General features: G+C 46.0%; 3 protein-coding genes across 3 annotated transcripts; all 3 read right to left on the minus strand.

The window, feature by feature from the left end:
• Window positions 1-77: 77 nt before the first annotated feature.
• On the minus strand, window positions 78-2,151 carry rpl23a (ribosomal protein L23a). The gene is made up of 5 exons (XM_083908123.1): window positions 2,091-2,151; window positions 874-1,054; window positions 506-682; window positions 348-417; window positions 78-139 (listed from the first exon to the last, which is right to left on the minus strand). The coding sequence occupies exons 1-5, from the start codon at window positions 2,113-2,115 to the stop codon at window positions 125-127; spliced, it is 468 nt and encodes a 155-aa protein (XP_083764249.1). The 5' UTR covers window positions 2,116-2,151; the 3' UTR covers window positions 78-124.
• Window positions 2,152-2,556: 405 nt separating this feature from the next.
• Window positions 2,557-8,325, minus strand: ddx52 (DEAD (Asp-Glu-Ala-Asp) box polypeptide 52). Its single transcript, XM_083909793.1, has 15 exons — window positions 8,213-8,325; window positions 7,726-7,993; window positions 7,232-7,350; window positions 6,960-7,145; window positions 6,729-6,872; window positions 5,229-5,340; window positions 5,070-5,142; window positions 4,785-4,988; window positions 4,600-4,690; window positions 4,404-4,526; window positions 3,431-3,581; window positions 3,248-3,323; window positions 3,085-3,156; window positions 2,755-2,994; window positions 2,557-2,684 (listed from the first exon to the last, which is right to left on the minus strand). The coding sequence occupies exons 1-15, from the start codon at window positions 8,297-8,299 to the stop codon at window positions 2,651-2,653; spliced, it is 1,980 nt and encodes a 659-aa protein (XP_083765919.1). The 5' UTR covers window positions 8,300-8,325; the 3' UTR covers window positions 2,557-2,650.
• Window positions 8,326-9,457: 1,132 nt separating this feature from the next.
• On the minus strand, window positions 9,458-16,002 carry heatr6 (HEAT repeat containing 6; the record flags this gene model as incomplete). The annotated part of the gene is made up of 20 exons (XM_083910440.1): window positions 9,458-10,005; window positions 10,077-10,281; window positions 10,366-10,462; window positions 10,563-10,687; window positions 10,770-10,892; window positions 10,977-11,111; window positions 11,190-11,276; window positions 11,348-11,470; window positions 11,762-12,156; window positions 12,240-12,339; window positions 12,417-12,623; window positions 12,699-12,873; window positions 12,954-13,174; window positions 13,255-13,416; window positions 13,508-13,609; window positions 13,713-13,827; window positions 13,919-14,034; window positions 14,113-14,253; window positions 14,330-14,437; window positions 15,709-16,002. The coding sequence occupies 20 exons, from the start codon at window positions 16,000-16,002 to the stop codon at window positions 9,458-9,460; spliced, it is 3,579 nt and encodes a 1,192-aa protein (XP_083766566.1).
• Window positions 16,003-16,366: the final 364 nt, after the last annotated feature.

The following is a 16,366-nucleotide window of genomic DNA, read 5'->3' on the forward strand; positions in this document are numbered from 1 at the left end:
TAAAGCATCACTGAAACCAGAAATGGTCTTGTATTAATCTCTCTCGACATCTTACAAACACTCGGACACCGATCATGTTCAGTTTATATAAATTTATTACTCCACAAGTCTCTTCAGCCAGAATTTAGATGATGCCAATCTGAAGAGAAAAGAGACGACATGAAGTTAGAGAGAAGGTTCAGTAACACAGAACACACTGACGCAGTATTTACTGGCATCAGTGGTTCCTTTGAATGCATCATAAACATTCAGACGTTTTAAAGTTAACATCACGTGCACAGGGCTGAATACAATCACGTTGTACAGAGCTAAAGAATGAATGTGGGGAAAGAGAAGGCCGGACTCACCTTGTTTGCAACATCCAACGCGTCGTAATCTGGTGCGAGACGAACGTACGCTTTCTTCTCACCATCAGGCCTGAAACATGTCGGGATAAAACAGAGGCAATGAGATGCAATAAAGTGACAAATCAAGTTTGTTTCCAGAGATGAGACGGGGTTTGTACCTGATGAGTGTGTTGACTTTGGCGACGTCGATGTCGTACAGCTTCTTGACGGCGTGCTTGATCTGATGCTTGTTGGCCTTGACATCAACAATGAACACCAGTGTGTTATTGTCTTCAATTTTCTTCATTGCAGACTCTGTTGTCAAGGGGAACTTGATGATGGCGTAGTGATCCAGCCTATAGAAGAAAAATAACAACATCTCAATAAGATGGACACTTCTCAGCAAATGTTGAGATAACTTGAGTTAGGTGCATCAGTGATATATAAAGCTAGAATCATGCTTTTTCATACTTTGATCGCATACCATCATGTGCACCTTTTTAATCCATGAACATATGTAAGCAAACATGTGCTCAGTGACACTCACTTGTTTCTGCGTGGTGCACTCTTGCGAGGATACTTGGGCTGCCTACGAAGACGGAGAGTCTTGGGGCGACGGAAGGTGGGAGAAGTCCTGATTTTCTTCTTCCTCTGGCTGTGAACGCCTTTGAGCACAGCCTTTTTGGCCTTCAGAGCCTGAGACTTGGCCTCAGTCTTGGCAGGGACCGCTAAGACAGAAACACATTGGCAGGTGGTTAGGCAGCGGTTCATAGTCCTGTAGGTACATCAGATTTACAGATGCATATAACCAGACAACCCTATTAACATGGGTTGCTATGGCAATGATATGACCCACGTTTGTGGCACAGCAGTCAAATTCTGTTAAAAAAATCTACATAAGTTTTGTTTGGAAGTTAAAACGGCAAAAGTGCTTCTGTTGACAGTAAGCTTGAGTTCCTGGTTCATTCCTCGGTGAGGAAATCTAGATTGACTGACATTTAAAACGATCGGACAGACGGGGATGGAGGTTCAGCAGCACCGTTGAACCACATTTGCAGACGTCTTGTTATAAAGACACACCTTAATCAAACACAGTATCCCACATGTATGTCATGAATAATAAAGAGAACAGAAAACGCATGAATCCCATCCACCATCGCCATGTGAGCATACGAATATTTGACCCCATTCAAAAACACCAGCAGGAGCATTTCATTGACAATTTGCGAATAAACAATATCAACATCTGATTTAAACGTGTATGGTTAATGAACCACATACCGTGTTTAATTGTATTTATATTAAATAATGACTCGTTTACACGTGGAACTGCTGCGGCGGCGGGTACCGCTAACTAGCAACTAGTTAGCACACTACGGTAACGACAGATTAGCCTACGCAAACTAAGTCAAAATTGATTTATAATCCACGATATATCGATATTCACAGATTTCGATGAGTCAGTAATAGGCAGCAAATGTATTTAAAAAAAACAATCAAAGCATGTTAAAGACTCAGCAAAGTCATTGGTCAACAATATCAACGCCGACGTGCTAATGTTAGCCTAGCATCACGTTCCGTCATACATGCCAGAGACACGACTTGAGTTTATCTACGTATTTTAACCGTTGACAGCGAAACACTGAGATCATTTAAAACCCGGTCACTCAGTCTTTGAATTCCGGGGACGTTCACAGAAGCCGCGCGGCATCGACGACAAGAAACGGCGACATTTATTCATTCAAAACCACAAGATTGACGAACCTTCCTTCTTCGCCTTCGGTGCCATGTTGAGAAAGGAAGACCGTGTGGGGATTCCCGCAGTATAATGCACGGGCGAGATCTCAGGAAGAAGCTATCGCGATAACTCCTTCTTCTTTTTGTTTTTCAGCGATTGGCATCCATCTATAGGTGAATTACCGCCCCCTTCTGGTCTGGAGTGTGAAGCAGAATCCTACATCTCAAAAGATTTGCTTAAAAGGTGCAAATGTGCGACTTTTTATGTGAAATTTCTCTCAATGTACAGTAAATATGTCTGAAATGTATTGTTTTAATTACAATAACATCTCAAAATTCATAATATTTCTTTTAAAAAGAAAAAAATACAGGACTTTTGACTTGGAATGTCTCTAAAACTGTCCAGTACTTGAGTAGATCACAATTGATTTTTATTCATAATTGGTAAGAATGTGTGTTAAAACATTACAAATACACATTGAATACTATATATAAAAGTGTTTATTTTATACTCTGATAATACAAAGCACACACGTGGGAAAAGGAAGGAAAACGTCCACACGTCTTTATTTTCACATCAGTCGTCTTTACTGCGTCTTCTTGTTCTTCCCCGCTCTGTTTCTAAAGAGACAAAACAAAGATGTAAATTCAAAGTTATTGACAGAAGAACTCATTAAGGTCTTTAACTCACTTTTTTAACTTGGCTCCCGTCTTCTGTGAAGCCTTCTTCTGTTTTTCTGTTCCTTTTTTCACTTGATTCTTTTTCTTCGGTCGCTGCCGTTTTGACTCCTTCTCTCCGTCTCCTGTCTTCTTCTGTCTTTTCTGTCCTGGCACTTCCTCCTCGTCCTTCTTCTTCTTCATCAAGAAGTGAGGCGTGGTGCAAATGGTGTTTCTCTTTGGCGGCTTCTTCTCCAGTCTGTGTTTGTCTTTACTGAACACACACACACACACACACACACACACACATGAGCACCATGACAGCAAACTGTTGGGTTTTAAACATCATCATCTTCATCTTCACCTGTGTGTCTTCTTGAAGCCGACCATGTACTCAGGGACAGGACAGCCTGCTTGTTTGATGACGTTCGCGATGCTGTTCGGAGACGAGAAGAAAGAGTGAGCGCACAAAAAAACAAAAAACAAAGAAAAAACGACGTCCTTTTATTGGGTGAGTTGTGCCGCACCTGCGCAGCAGCGGTTTGTCGTTCTCTGTGAAGAAGGTGACGGCCTTGCCCTGATGTCCAGCTCGACCTGTGCGACCTGAGCAACGGGGAAACAATCGCATCGTTAAAAGAGGAGAGATGAGGAACGGTGATGTGTGCAAAACAAATCAGAGGTTTGTCAGTAGAGCAGCGCTGAGATCTCACCGATGCGGTGGATGTATTCCACAGCACTGGTGGGGAAGTCGTAGTTGAGGACGATGTTGACTCCTTTGAAGTCGATTCCTCTGGCAAGCAGAGCCGTGCAGATCAGCACCCAGATCTGACCTGAGCGGAAACTGTTCACCACGTTGTCTCTCTGGAAAACACCACACACACAAGAGGAGGATGAGGAACGGACCAACAACAGTTTACCAAAACAACAACTCACAACAACAACAACTGTTCACAACAACTGTTCACCACGTTGTCTCTCTGGAAAACACCACACACACACAAGAAGAGGAGGACGAGGAACGGACCAACAACTGTTCACCATAACAACTGTTCACAACAAGAGTTCACAACAACAGTTCACCACGTTGTCTCTCTGGAAAACACCACACACACAAGAGGAGGATGAGAAACGGACCAACAACTGTTTACCACAACAACTGTTTACCACAACAACAGTTCACCACATTATCTCTCTGGAAAACACCACACACACACACACAAGAGGAGGATGAACCAACCAACGCCATCAGACACAGAGAGTGAGACAGAGGACACCAGTGTGTGTGTGTCTGTTAGCTGCTGTGCGTGTGTGTTACCTGCTCCTGTGTGTGTGTGCGTGTGTTACTTGCTGCTGTGTGTGTTACCTGCTTCTGTGTGTCTGTGTGGTGCCTGCTGCTGTTTGTGTGTCTGTGTTACCTGCTGCGGGTGTGTGTGTGTCTCTGATTGTGTTACCTGCTGCGTGTGTGTTACCTGCTCCTGTGTGTGTCTGACTGCGTTACCTGCTGCTGTGTGTCTGTCTCTGACTGTGTTACCTGCTCCTGTGTGTGTGTTACCTGCTCCTGTGTGTGTGTGTTACCTGCTCCTGTGTGTGTCTCTGATTGTGTTAACTGCACCTGCGTGTGTGTTACCTGCTGCCGTGTGTCTGTGTGTTACCTGCTGCTGTGTGTGTGTGTGTGTGTGTTACCTGCTGCTGCGTGCGGTCTGCGTGGATCACTTCCACATTAATGCCTTCGTAGACCAGCTCATGGAACAGCTCCCTCGCTCTCTCTTTAGACTGAACAAAGACCAGCATGGGAGGCAGAAAACCCTGAAACAAAGAGCTCTGTCCTTCAGCAGGTGTTCACGCGTGTTTCACTGTGGGACAGTCGTCATGTCCTCACCTTCTGAATCATGTCCCTCATGGCCACCAGTTTGCCGTTCTCTGTACCAACAAACAGCAGCTGCTGCTCCACCGTCTCCACCGCTGTGTTTCTGTCACCATGATATAAATATATATTAGAAAAGAGGAACCCAGGCCACACAGACGTGCGTCAAACAGGCCGACCCAGTGCGTGTGTGTGTGTACCTGTGTCCGATGTTGACCGACACCAGGTTGTCGAGGTTCAGGCGACACCACTGGTCCACGTCCGCCGTGCAGGTGGCGCTGAAAAAAGCCCGCCGCACCTTTGGGTTGGAGCAGGCGAGGAAGACGGTGGCCAGCTGCTCCCTGAAACCTGACTTACCGTCTTCAAAGAGCTTATCGGACTCATCAACCACCAGCCACTCCACACTGAACAACAACAACAACAACAATGATGAAGACGGAGTTAAAAACACACACAGAGCCATGAACCGGCTGAGGAGAGGTTACCTGCTGAGGTCCAGAGCTGGAGGATCCTGCTTCAGGAGGAAGACCAGTCTGTTTGGTGTGCTGACGAGAACGTCTGAACACACAAACACACCACAGGTCAAGCACAAAGACGCAGAGGAAGAACTCTCAAAGTTACCTCCTCTTTTTCTTTAAACCGACCATATTTCTTGTTTGACTGTGGTCCATATTTCTTTGCTGCCAGCGACGCTTTGTCAATGATGTGAACTCTGAAGCCGACGCCGTCCGACAGACGCTGCAGCTCTCTGTGCGTCTGAGAACACACACACACACACACACACACACACACACACACACACACACACACACACACACACACACACACACACACACACACACACACACACACACACACACACACACACACACACACACACACACACACACACACACACACACACACACACACACACACACACACACACACACGTTAGCAGCTGAAAACACACCTGGAAGAGCTCACGGCATGATGGAACAGAAGAGAATGTGGTGTGTGGATGTGCTGCATCATCTTCAACAAGGGTTCTCAAACTCAAATGACTAACTTTGTGTGGAAAAAGCCACTTTTCAGTACGTGGGTGAGCTCAAAATTATATCATGCTTTTTCCACCGCGACAAAGCATTTTTTTAGGGCTGTCAAAATTAATTAATTTGTGGAATTAACGCGTTAATTTATTTAAACGCATTTTCTCACTATCATTGCGCTCCGGGTAGACATAAATGACTGCTATTACTGAACAGTTTTTTTATTACTTTGTCCAACTAACGGGGACACAGACTTGTACAGCAGCTAACATTAGTGTCAGAACACTAGCTGACGCTAACGCTAACTAGTAGAAGCAGTGCTTCAAAGGTGCTGTTGAGGAATTTCCTGCTGTGGGTTTAGTAAGAAAACTATTTAACTTCTATGCTTTATATTTTGTTTATAATGTTAGTTATTTACAGTGCAATGTATATTTTTTTTAAAGTTTTTTTTAAGAGTTATTTACAGTATTTTATTTCTTCTATATATTTATATTGTCTTTACAATGTAATGTTTATATTTTACTAAGTTTGTATAGGTTTTTAAAAAAAGTTATTTACAGTATTTTATTGTTCTTTTCATTTATATTTTCACATACTTTATTTATCTCTCCGTTCCTACAACAATATAAGGAGAAAATTAGAATTTTTCTGGCATATTTACAAATAATTAATCGTGATTAATCGTTACTAATCCACAGCTACCCTGTGATTAATCTGATTAAAAATTTTAATCTTTTGACAGCCCTAATTTCACAACAATTTCAAAATAAAAGCATTTTTGTTGATATGGGACCATATTTACAATAAAAATGTATTTGTGACAGAAAAGTAATGGAAAAAAACATGCAGAAATAACTTGATATTAATTGGCGGCATATTAGGGGGACACATGTGGCCCTGGGGCCCCCAAGTTTGAGATCTCTGATCTTCAAACAGCAGAGTTCCCTCAGAAGCTAAATGGAACACAGCCAGATGAGGCCATCAACAGGGCTTTTTTTTTCTGTTTTCAGCAAAAACCCCAAAGATAATCGTGTTCCTTTCACTCAAAGTCGTCTCCAGACACAAAAGTACGACGACAGTGACGCCGACATCATGGCTTGTCCAGAAACACCGTACCTGGCTGGCCAGTTCCCTGGTCGGGGAGATGATCACGGCTCTGAAGCCCAGGTTTGTCGGCTGCTGCAGGTGAGCCAGCAGCGGCAGACAGAACGCCAAAGTCTTCCCGGATCCAGTGGGAGCGCAGGCCAGGAGCTCGCGGTTCTGAGACAGAGACGAGTCACAGCGGTGTCACAGTGAATATAACATCACAAACCCACAGGCTCCCTCTGTGTGAACGTCAGTACTCACGTGCATCATGAGCGGCACCGCCTGCATCTGTATGGGAGTCGGGGAAGTCAACCCGGCGTCTGTGAGGTTCTGAAGGACGCGCGGGTTGAGGCGATACTCCGACTGCAGCTCCTCAAAGGTGCACACCGGGTCGGGAACGTCCGAGCCGTGGACATTGATGCGGTGCTGAGAGCGAATGCGATTGACCTGCGATCGCGTACGGAGAAGCAGAACGTTAGCGCGCGTGAAGGAAAGCCTCCCGACTGTGAGTTTGTCCGCGTCATGGTGAGCACCTTCTCCTGGTGAAGATGCTTCAGCCTCTTCACAGAGTTCTTCTCCTTCTCGCCGCTCGGCAGCGTCTGAATCTGTCTGTCCAGTGAGGACGTCCACGCGATTCCACTTCCTTGTGCACCTTCAAACGTGGACGACAAAACACACATCAATACAGACACAGACACAGATAATTTATTGTTTACTGACAAGACAACAAACGCTGAAAGTGTTTCAGAGTTTGTAAATTTGTTTCAGAGTTTGTAAAAAGTGTTTTTAGAGTTTGTAAAAGTGTTTCAGAGTTTGTAAAAGTGTTTCAGAGTTTGTAAATTTGTTTCAGAGTTTGTAAAAGTGTTTCAGAGTTTGTAAAAGTGTTTCAGAGTTTGTAAATTTGTTCCACAGTTTGTAAAAGTGTTTCATTTTTGTCATTTTATTTTGCACTTACCAGCCACCGTAGTTTTAGGACAGTGGGAGGAAACATCTGATGATGTGATAGTGAATGATCGTCCACTCTTACCTTCCAGCTGCTTTCCTTTGCTCTTTTTCTTCTTCTTCTTCGTCCTCACTCCACTCTCTTCATGTCCTCGCTTCCGTTTGACTCCTGCACCAGAATCACCTCCATCACTTCCCTCCTCATCATCATCATCATCTTCTCCTCCTCCATCATCCTCCTCCTCCTCCAGTCCACGACTCCTGCTCTGGGCTCCATTAGCTGCTCCTGTACCGAAGTAATCGATTGAGGGGCGAGGATCGGAGGACGTTTCCCCTCCGTGGGTCCTGATGATCTATACAAATGAAGCAGGAGTCGTGAATGTTTCTAAACGGTGTCCCTCCACCTTCTATCATGTCCAAAAACGTCCAAAACAAACACCGGAGCAGCAAAGTTCATGCTAGTACAAGCGTGTGCTAGCCAAAACAAATCGAACCGAGGCTCAGGCTCACCGCTGCTGCTGCTGCTAAAATCATCACAGCTCAATCATGTTTTTTATAAATGTTAAGTTTACCTTAAACCGCGCGGCGTCGTGTCCAAACCTCTTCAGGTCAAACTTGGCTCCGGCTCCGAGTTTACGAAACAAGTCGAACGCGTCCATTTGCGCTCCGTCGTGCGTGGTGTTCACACACGGACGATCCAGACATCACTAATCAATCAGCATCGTCTCTCACCTCGGTCATAGACTATATCGCCCCCTGACGGCCGCACCAGGCACTGGGACTATTACTGCATAATTACCGTGAAAAATCAGAGAATTTGAAGAAAATAACAAGAAACTTCAATAAGAAACTTTCTTATTGAATATATTTTGATCTGTTCTTTTTATTTTTAAATAAAACTTGTTACTAAATACTGTAATTACTAGTGGCACCTTTTTATTTATTTATTTATATTTTTTTATTAATGTATTATTTTTCTCCTGGGGGGGGGGGTTATATAATAGTATGAATATGTTTATGTGTCCATTTGTATTGTATATATATATATACACATGTATATATTTTATTTCACACATTTTATTTTTGGGAAAAAAAAAAAAGCACAATATAAAAAAAGTGTGATTCTGTGTTAGATAAATTCCATAAACAAAAATATTTGTTACTTAATAAGTGTCATATTCAAACATAAAGCGGTCTTTGCATGATCGGAGATCATTTATTGAAGGAAGACATAAAAGTCAACTGGTTTTCTTCATCATTTTTGGTCTCACAATTATCTTTTATTTAAAAAAATAAAATTAAAAAAAAGATATCTTGGAGTCAATGATAATCTGACTAAATAAGGAATACATGAGATTGATGACGTAATTGATGACAAGATTTATGACGTAATGATTATACTGTGTGATGATGATGACGATGATGATGATGATGATGTCAGAGACAGATCATGTACATCATCATCATCATCATCATCATCTGTGAATTCAAGCACAGATTGAATAAGTCTGTGTTTAATAATAAGTCTATAAGTGCAATGAACCATGTTCAAAAATGAAATAAAGATTTAAATAATTTGACCTAAATTATTTATATAGGGTTGAATAATATAATTCAGTTCACATGATCAAAATGAGATTTCTCTGAAAGACGTTTTTCTACAAATATATATATATATATATATATATATATATAATACATCAGCACCACCTGCCCCATATATTGTATCTTACTCTGATAAAGTAAATGGAAGGATAAAAAAAAAAGGCCACTGCAGAATTCATTAAGAAATCACATTTCCTGAGTTGATATGATGTCTATACATCTTCACAAGTCTTCAGTAAATCCTCCAGAAAACTGATGACAGCCTCTTTATCTCCCTCGGCCTCTAACGTCTTCAGTCTGCTCACAGTCATTCTCAGGTGTGTGATTCTGTGCTGAGGGTTTAAAGAGTTCATCTCTCCCTCTGCCGCCGCCGCCGCCGCCTCCTCCTCCTCCTCCACTCTGAGATATTTGATCAGATGCACTCTGATGCTCGTGCCCTCGTCGCTGAGCAGCGACGCGGCGAGGCCAGTCACGTCCTGAGCCTGGCTGAGGCTGAGCAGGTGCAGCAGAGCTTTGGAGAGCGTGTGTCTCAGGCTGGCGCTGTAGCGGTACTCCAAGAAGTCGTTGGTGTCCTCGCTGTTCTGCAGCGCCGTGGTCAGGGAATGCCACACGTCGGCGAATCGCTTCGCGTCGCCGTAGCAGCCGCGGTGGGCGGGGACAGCCAGGGCCGCGGCCGATTTGATTCGAACCTTGAAGTTCTTGCAGGAAGTGACGACGTGGCAGAGGGCGGAGAACACGTCGCTGGACCACAGGGCGGAGTCTGGGAGGAAGAAAAGAACGGTTTGACACGGGAGCAACTTTGTGTGTGAGTGACAGAGTGAACACACGCACCGAGCGGCAGGGCGGGGTTTCTGAACGCGTTTCCCAGGGCGTAACAGGCGTTCCAGCGGACCTTCATGGTAGACTCTGATAAGACCGTTTTCACGAGTGCACGGACGGCGTCTTCCACCGGGTGCTGGAAAGCAGAGCGCGTCAGCTGACTCTCACGCAGGAAATGGAGCAGGTTCCCGAGAACTCGCACAGCGTTGGCTTTCACCTTGAGGGAGAAGACGCAGTTTGACAGAGAGTCGCAGGGCTTCGTTTGTGTTTCCAGGTGCATTTTCGTGATGAACGCTCTCACCTTGTCTTTGTCGGCCGCCGCTCGAGTCGCTGCGTGTAACATCTTCAGCAGTAGCATGTCCGACAGCTCCTCGTGAAAAGTAACACCCAGAGTTTCCCTGACGGACAGGAAGAGAACACGTTAACCCCGAATCACACACACTTGACCCCACACTGGACTCTTGTTTGATTCAGATTAAGGCGATGTGCTTTTCTTACATGTTGATAATAAGCACGTCTGCGAGGTTGCCTAAAGACCAGGCCGCCTTGGCGCGCACATTTGTGCTCCCGTCACTGAGGGCAGCGAGGATGGCGTTGGCCGTGTCTGCCACGAACATCACGTCCTGTAAGGACATCACAGCGTCTGTAGTAGTGAATCTAAAAAGAGTGATGCTGGTGCTCGGTGTGAGCTCGTGTTGTCCTCACCTCCCTGAGACAGGGGAACAGGATGTAGGTCCCCAGAGCCCTGACGGCTGCCATCTTCACCAGGTAGTTTTCGCTGTAGGTCAGACCCAGCAGCACGGTCACACACATCAGCTGGGTCTTGTCCTAAAGAAGGCGACACTGTACGTGTCACACACACACACATACACACACACACACACACACGCACAGGAAGTGAAGCAGACTCACGGGCAGCTGAGCGAAGGCCTGAGGCAGGATGGCAGACAGCGTGTCACACACACTGCCCTGCAGCTTGGGCTGTTGTTCACTCTGCATGGCTGCGTTCAGTGGACCGCTCAGTACTTCTGACCACAGCTGGACCACCTGCATCACACACACACTCATTATCACAGTCCTTGATAGGAGACAACTACACACAGTGAAAGGACAGTGTGTACGTACTTGTTCCAGTGGAACCCGTGAGCTCTCGGGCACGTTGTTCTCCGCTTTGTACTGCTGGATGATTCCTGTGCCAAACACCTCCAGTAACTGCACAACAGGCAAACATCAGCGCTCATGTAAGCCACATCTGGATTTCTGAATCATGACACAGATCTCACCATCGCTCCGTGCAGCTGCATGGCCGGGTCGGGCTCTCTGAGGCAGCATATGCTCAGCTGCTTGATCTCACACAAACACGCTCGTGTGAGAGAGAAGTATCCGCGCACCAGGCTGGACAAGACCTGAAGACGACACACAGAGAAATGCTTTTACGTCACATACGTGCGCCAGTACAGGGAAATAAACAAACGAGGGATTATTTCCATGCGTCGGACCTTCACGCTGCTCTGGCAGCTCTAATAAACTTACAGGAGTCTTTTCACCAAATGTACAGGATATTTTCGGGATAAGGCCAAGAAAAACTCCCAGAGAAGAAGGGAGATTCTACGCATGCGCTCAGACATGCTGGTGTTGTGTGATAGTGCATCACAGCACCACCTAGCAAAGCCTCGTTCACATCCATCATCTCTCACCTGTAGCGCTTCGAGGCGTACAGGGGGAGGCTCCAGCACAGCCCCGCCCCCTGTGCCCCAGCCCTCGCTGTCCGATTGGTCCTCTCTGGGCTGAGTCACCAGTGAGATGCAGACCTGCAGCAGCCACAGCGACGAACCGTCCTTCTCCACCGGCGTGCGAGGGACCCGCGGGGAGGGCGTGTGCGAGCCGCGCTCGGAGAGCGTTTGAGACGGTGAAGACTCTCCGTGTCTTTGTCTCCAGCTGAGGGCGGAGTCCTGCGGCGTGAAGGATCCAGCGCTGCTGCCGCTGCCGCCGCTGTCCGGCTGCTGCAGGATGAGCTGCACCTCAGGGAGCGGAGCCTGAGTCGTCAACAGAGAGCCGTAGAGCGTCAGGACGGACACGCGAACGTTCACGTCTGTAAAGACAGAGAACAACTCTTTTTATCTCGTCGTTAAAATGCCCTTTGATTTAAGAACAAACGTAAAAACACAAACCGACCTCTGTGGCGCACAAAGGGACGGATCTGCTTGCACAGCGCGCTGAGCAGACCAGGTCTGAGGCGGTGGTATGGAGCGTTGGCCACCAGAAACGCCAGACACTAACACACAGGACACAATAAACCATTATATGACGACTTGGTGTCGGTGACAAAGTACTTTTCTGACCATTTCTTACCTTAATAACCTGAACCAGCGTCTGAGGAGCGCTCTCGGCCAGCAGAGCCAGGGTCAGAGATCGGTGCAGCTCTCTGATGGCAGTGGCCAACAAGAAGGAGAACGGCGTGTAAGACGTACGAGGAGCCGTCGTATCTTCAGCCGCAGCCAGAAACTGACGAGAGCCGTCCAAGATGGCTGACAACACCTGAAGTGCACACGCACGGACCTGAAAAAGACAGAGACACACAGATACACGTGTTGTCACAGTCACAGAGACAACAGGAGTGAGCTGAGCTTTTACCTTCGGTGATGTGTCCTTCAGGACTATGGTGAGCAGAGTGAGAGGAGGTGGTCCACCGACAGGAGAGTCGGGGATGAAGGACGACCAGTAACCGTACAGCGTCCGCTTCTCCACACATTTCACCACCCCGAGCAACGAGTGCAGCGCTCCCTCGCGCACTCGACCGAGGAAAAACCTGACAGAGGACAAATCCAGCGAGATGAACCGCCAAGAAAAACCTCAGCGCTCAACGGTGACAGAAGCATCTCTCCGTACCTTAGTTTGCTCTGTGCGTTGCCCTCAGCGTCAGAAAACTCAGAGTCAGAGTTGTTTCTCTTCCAGGACGGGTAAAACGATGGCTCAGACGCTTTAGCCAAACACTCTCCCTCTCCCACGCCTCCTTTCTGAGGAGCAGACGCCGCCTCTCTGTCATCGTCGTCTCTGCTCAGCTCAGTGCTCTTCTTCTTCCCCCGTCCTCTGGCTTTCTTCTTTTTATTCTTGGGAGAAAATGGAACTTGAATGAATGAATGTAATCTTTGATAATCTGTGTTCCTGTGGAGAGGTTTGTCCTTCCTACCGCTGAGGCTTTGCCTGGCACAGCAGCATCCACTGGCTCAGAGGGTTTTGGTGACTCAGCAGCTTTGGATGCAGAGAGACCCTCGTACTGAGGAAGAGGAGTCGGGTAAAGCACAGACGGCCAATCCACATTCACCCCTGGAGCTCCGTGGAACATGAGTCTCTGCAGGAAACACGAGCACAGCAACACTTTATAACCACAGACGCATTTGTTCCTTTTGTGGAGGGGAGAAAAAGTAGGGCGTGGTTTTGACCTTCAGCATCGCCAAAACTGATCCAAGCTCCTCCCCTTCACCGTATTTCCACTTCCCACCTGAGAGACAATACTGAAGACCTTTCAGAGCTGCCTGCAGCACCTGCACACAGGAGAACACAGAGGACACAGAGGACATGTGTCAGCGACGAGCAAAGGCATCGTTTGTGACCACAATTGTTGTTCCATCCCATAAAAGTCCATACTATGCAGTAGAAGAGGTCGTCGGTGTCGGGAGGTTTGGGCGACTGCAGCGTTTTGAGGAAGACTTTGAAACACACCGTTCTGCACTGTTCGTCCGGAGGAGGCTGACCAGGAACTCTGCAGAGAAACAATCGCATGCAAGGCAACAATAAATAACTTAATGATAAATAAAGAATAAACCATCATTTACAGGTGTATGAACGCCTACCTCAGACAGATGTTGGCCATACAGGTGAGAGCAACGCGGCGTAATTCCATACTTGGCTGAGTGGGGTCACCGTAGAGCATCAGCACTCCGTCTTCAGCCAATAAGTCACTGAGGTGCTACGATATGAAGGAAACACGTGTCAACACAAACTCTCTGTAAAGTTATCTTTAATGTTCTGTGTAAACAACACTGACCTGGTAACACTGAGGCCCGTTCCCATACACGACCGTGGAAAGAGCGATGAGGACGTCAGAGTGTGTCCACGTGCTGCACGTCTTCACCGCACTCGTGGTGTACTTCAACAACACGTCCAACGTCTGCTCGTCCATTATTACCTGAAGGAGAAGAAGAAGAATGATTGACAGGTGGACGCTCTTTGACCAGGTGGTGCTTGAGGCTGAGCTCAGTTACCTTCAGCTGATTGAGCAGATGATGGATGAGCTGACACAGTTTGATGACTAAATGTTCCTGGGTCAGCGGCACCAGACTGCTGCCGTGTTTCAGCAGAGTACACACATCCTGAAAAAGGAAAAAAAATCATGTGATAACATCTGGACTGTCGGTTAAACCACAACACTGTCCCCTTGTTTACAGAAAAGTACGTCCTGTTTTCACAGAGTGGTACGTGTCAAAGTTTAGTGATTTAATCATTTTAACCATCTTTATTCAAACTCAAAACACGTCAACATTAATTTCCAAAACATTTGAGGGACTTTTTTTATACAATGATGAGCTGAGCCGGACAGTAACGGGGTACATTTACTTGAGTACAGGACTTAAAGGTGCATTATGTAATAAATCTAAATGCAACTGGCCATAAAATCCTCCTAATATGTCACAGAGACTCAGGAATAATGTTCATATAACAAACTGAACTCACCAACAACAACAGTACAGCCAAGATATTTGCATTAAAAAAATATTTTGGCTTCTGCATCATGTTTATGTTTTGAAATCATGTTTTGGCGTCATGTGGCGCCACCTACCGCCATCTACCAATCATTGCAGTCAGTAGAGTCTCAGCTGCCGAACAACCACGAAACCTAAAAGACCACGGTATTTTAAATTTGAATGTAGCAGTCACCTCATTTTAGGGGAGTACTTACGACTTTACTTCAGTACATTTGAGAGGCAAATATTAGAGTACTCTTTACTCAAATACATTTCTATCCATAACCGTGAGTACACGTTACTTCTTCTATTAAAAACAACAACTCCATGGTCAGATTGCACACATTTGTGTAAGCTGAGCATTAGATTTGATGATCTTGAGTATATGCTGTGTTTAACACAGTCAGCTTCAAATGTGGATTAAATAATCCAGTAAAACTCTAAAACAGAGGTTTGTCATTGTGCTATAGTGAGAAATGTTAAATAAAGCAACCTAAGAGGTAAAAAAAAAAAATGAAAATGACTTGATTTTACTTTAAATTCCTTTTACATTCTTCAAGGTATCAACATGAACATTTGTTAGAACTCCATGTAGGACGTTTCTATACGTAAATGTAAGAACTGTGGCAGTAGTAATGCAATATTTACATGTACTCTTGATGGTCAAGTACTTTAAAAAAAAAACAAGTACTTAAGTGTGAAATAGTTGACTGTAGTTCTTTTACTTGTACTTGAGTAAAATTTAGTGTGTCTGTAAAAGTATGTGTACTTTTACTCAAGTAATGAAGCTGTGTACTGTGTCCGCCTCTGATGATGTGTTTAAGCATCTTGTTTTCACGTGTTTTCACTGTTGTCTTCGTGTCTCATGACCGACACCGTGACAGACGAGAGTCCGTTACCTCAGCTTGGATGTTGATGCCGGGGAACACGCTTTTGTTGTAGTTCTCCGACAGCAGCTCATCAAACAGGCGGTTGAGCTCCTCTCGGTGTCGGCAGCTCGAGTCCGAGCGCAGGGCTCGGAGCTTCGCGGCGCAGCGGGAAAACTGCTTCTCGGCGTCCGATTGGGAGCCGAGCAGCCAGCCGTCCGGGCCCGCGCGTCCCGGCGGGGCGGACTCGGCCAGTAGCACCGGTGAAGAAGCGGGAACACCGGTAGGACCGAGACCCGGCGCGGAGAGCTCGTTCTCAGCCGCCATGTTTGCACCCCGGAAGTGATCTACGTCTTCTTCTTCTTTGAGGTTTTATGAGGGTTGGCAAAAAATGATTCGGCGCACTACCGCCACCACCTGGTGTGGAGTACGGAAGAAAAAAATCTACTTTAATCATAATCTCTCCTTTTCTTTGGTATTATGGATCGTTTCCTCGTGTTTTATCTTGACTGAGTGTGAATAATAGTGAAATCTTTAATCATGGATGTCCAAATCTGATTCTTGAATTTCAACTTTGAACCTAAACGCTACCCCGGAAGTGAAGTGAATACACACCAGGGCGTCACCGGCTCATTACTGCCCCCCTGTGGCCACATCGAGAAGTAGCGCCACCAACAGACCGCAGGTTTTT

This window comes from Microchirus variegatus (genome assembly GCF_963457635.1).
Source record: "Microchirus variegatus genome assembly, chromosome: 2".
In the NCBI taxonomy this organism is placed as follows: Eukaryota; Metazoa; Chordata; class Actinopteri; order Pleuronectiformes; family Soleidae; genus Microchirus; species Microchirus variegatus.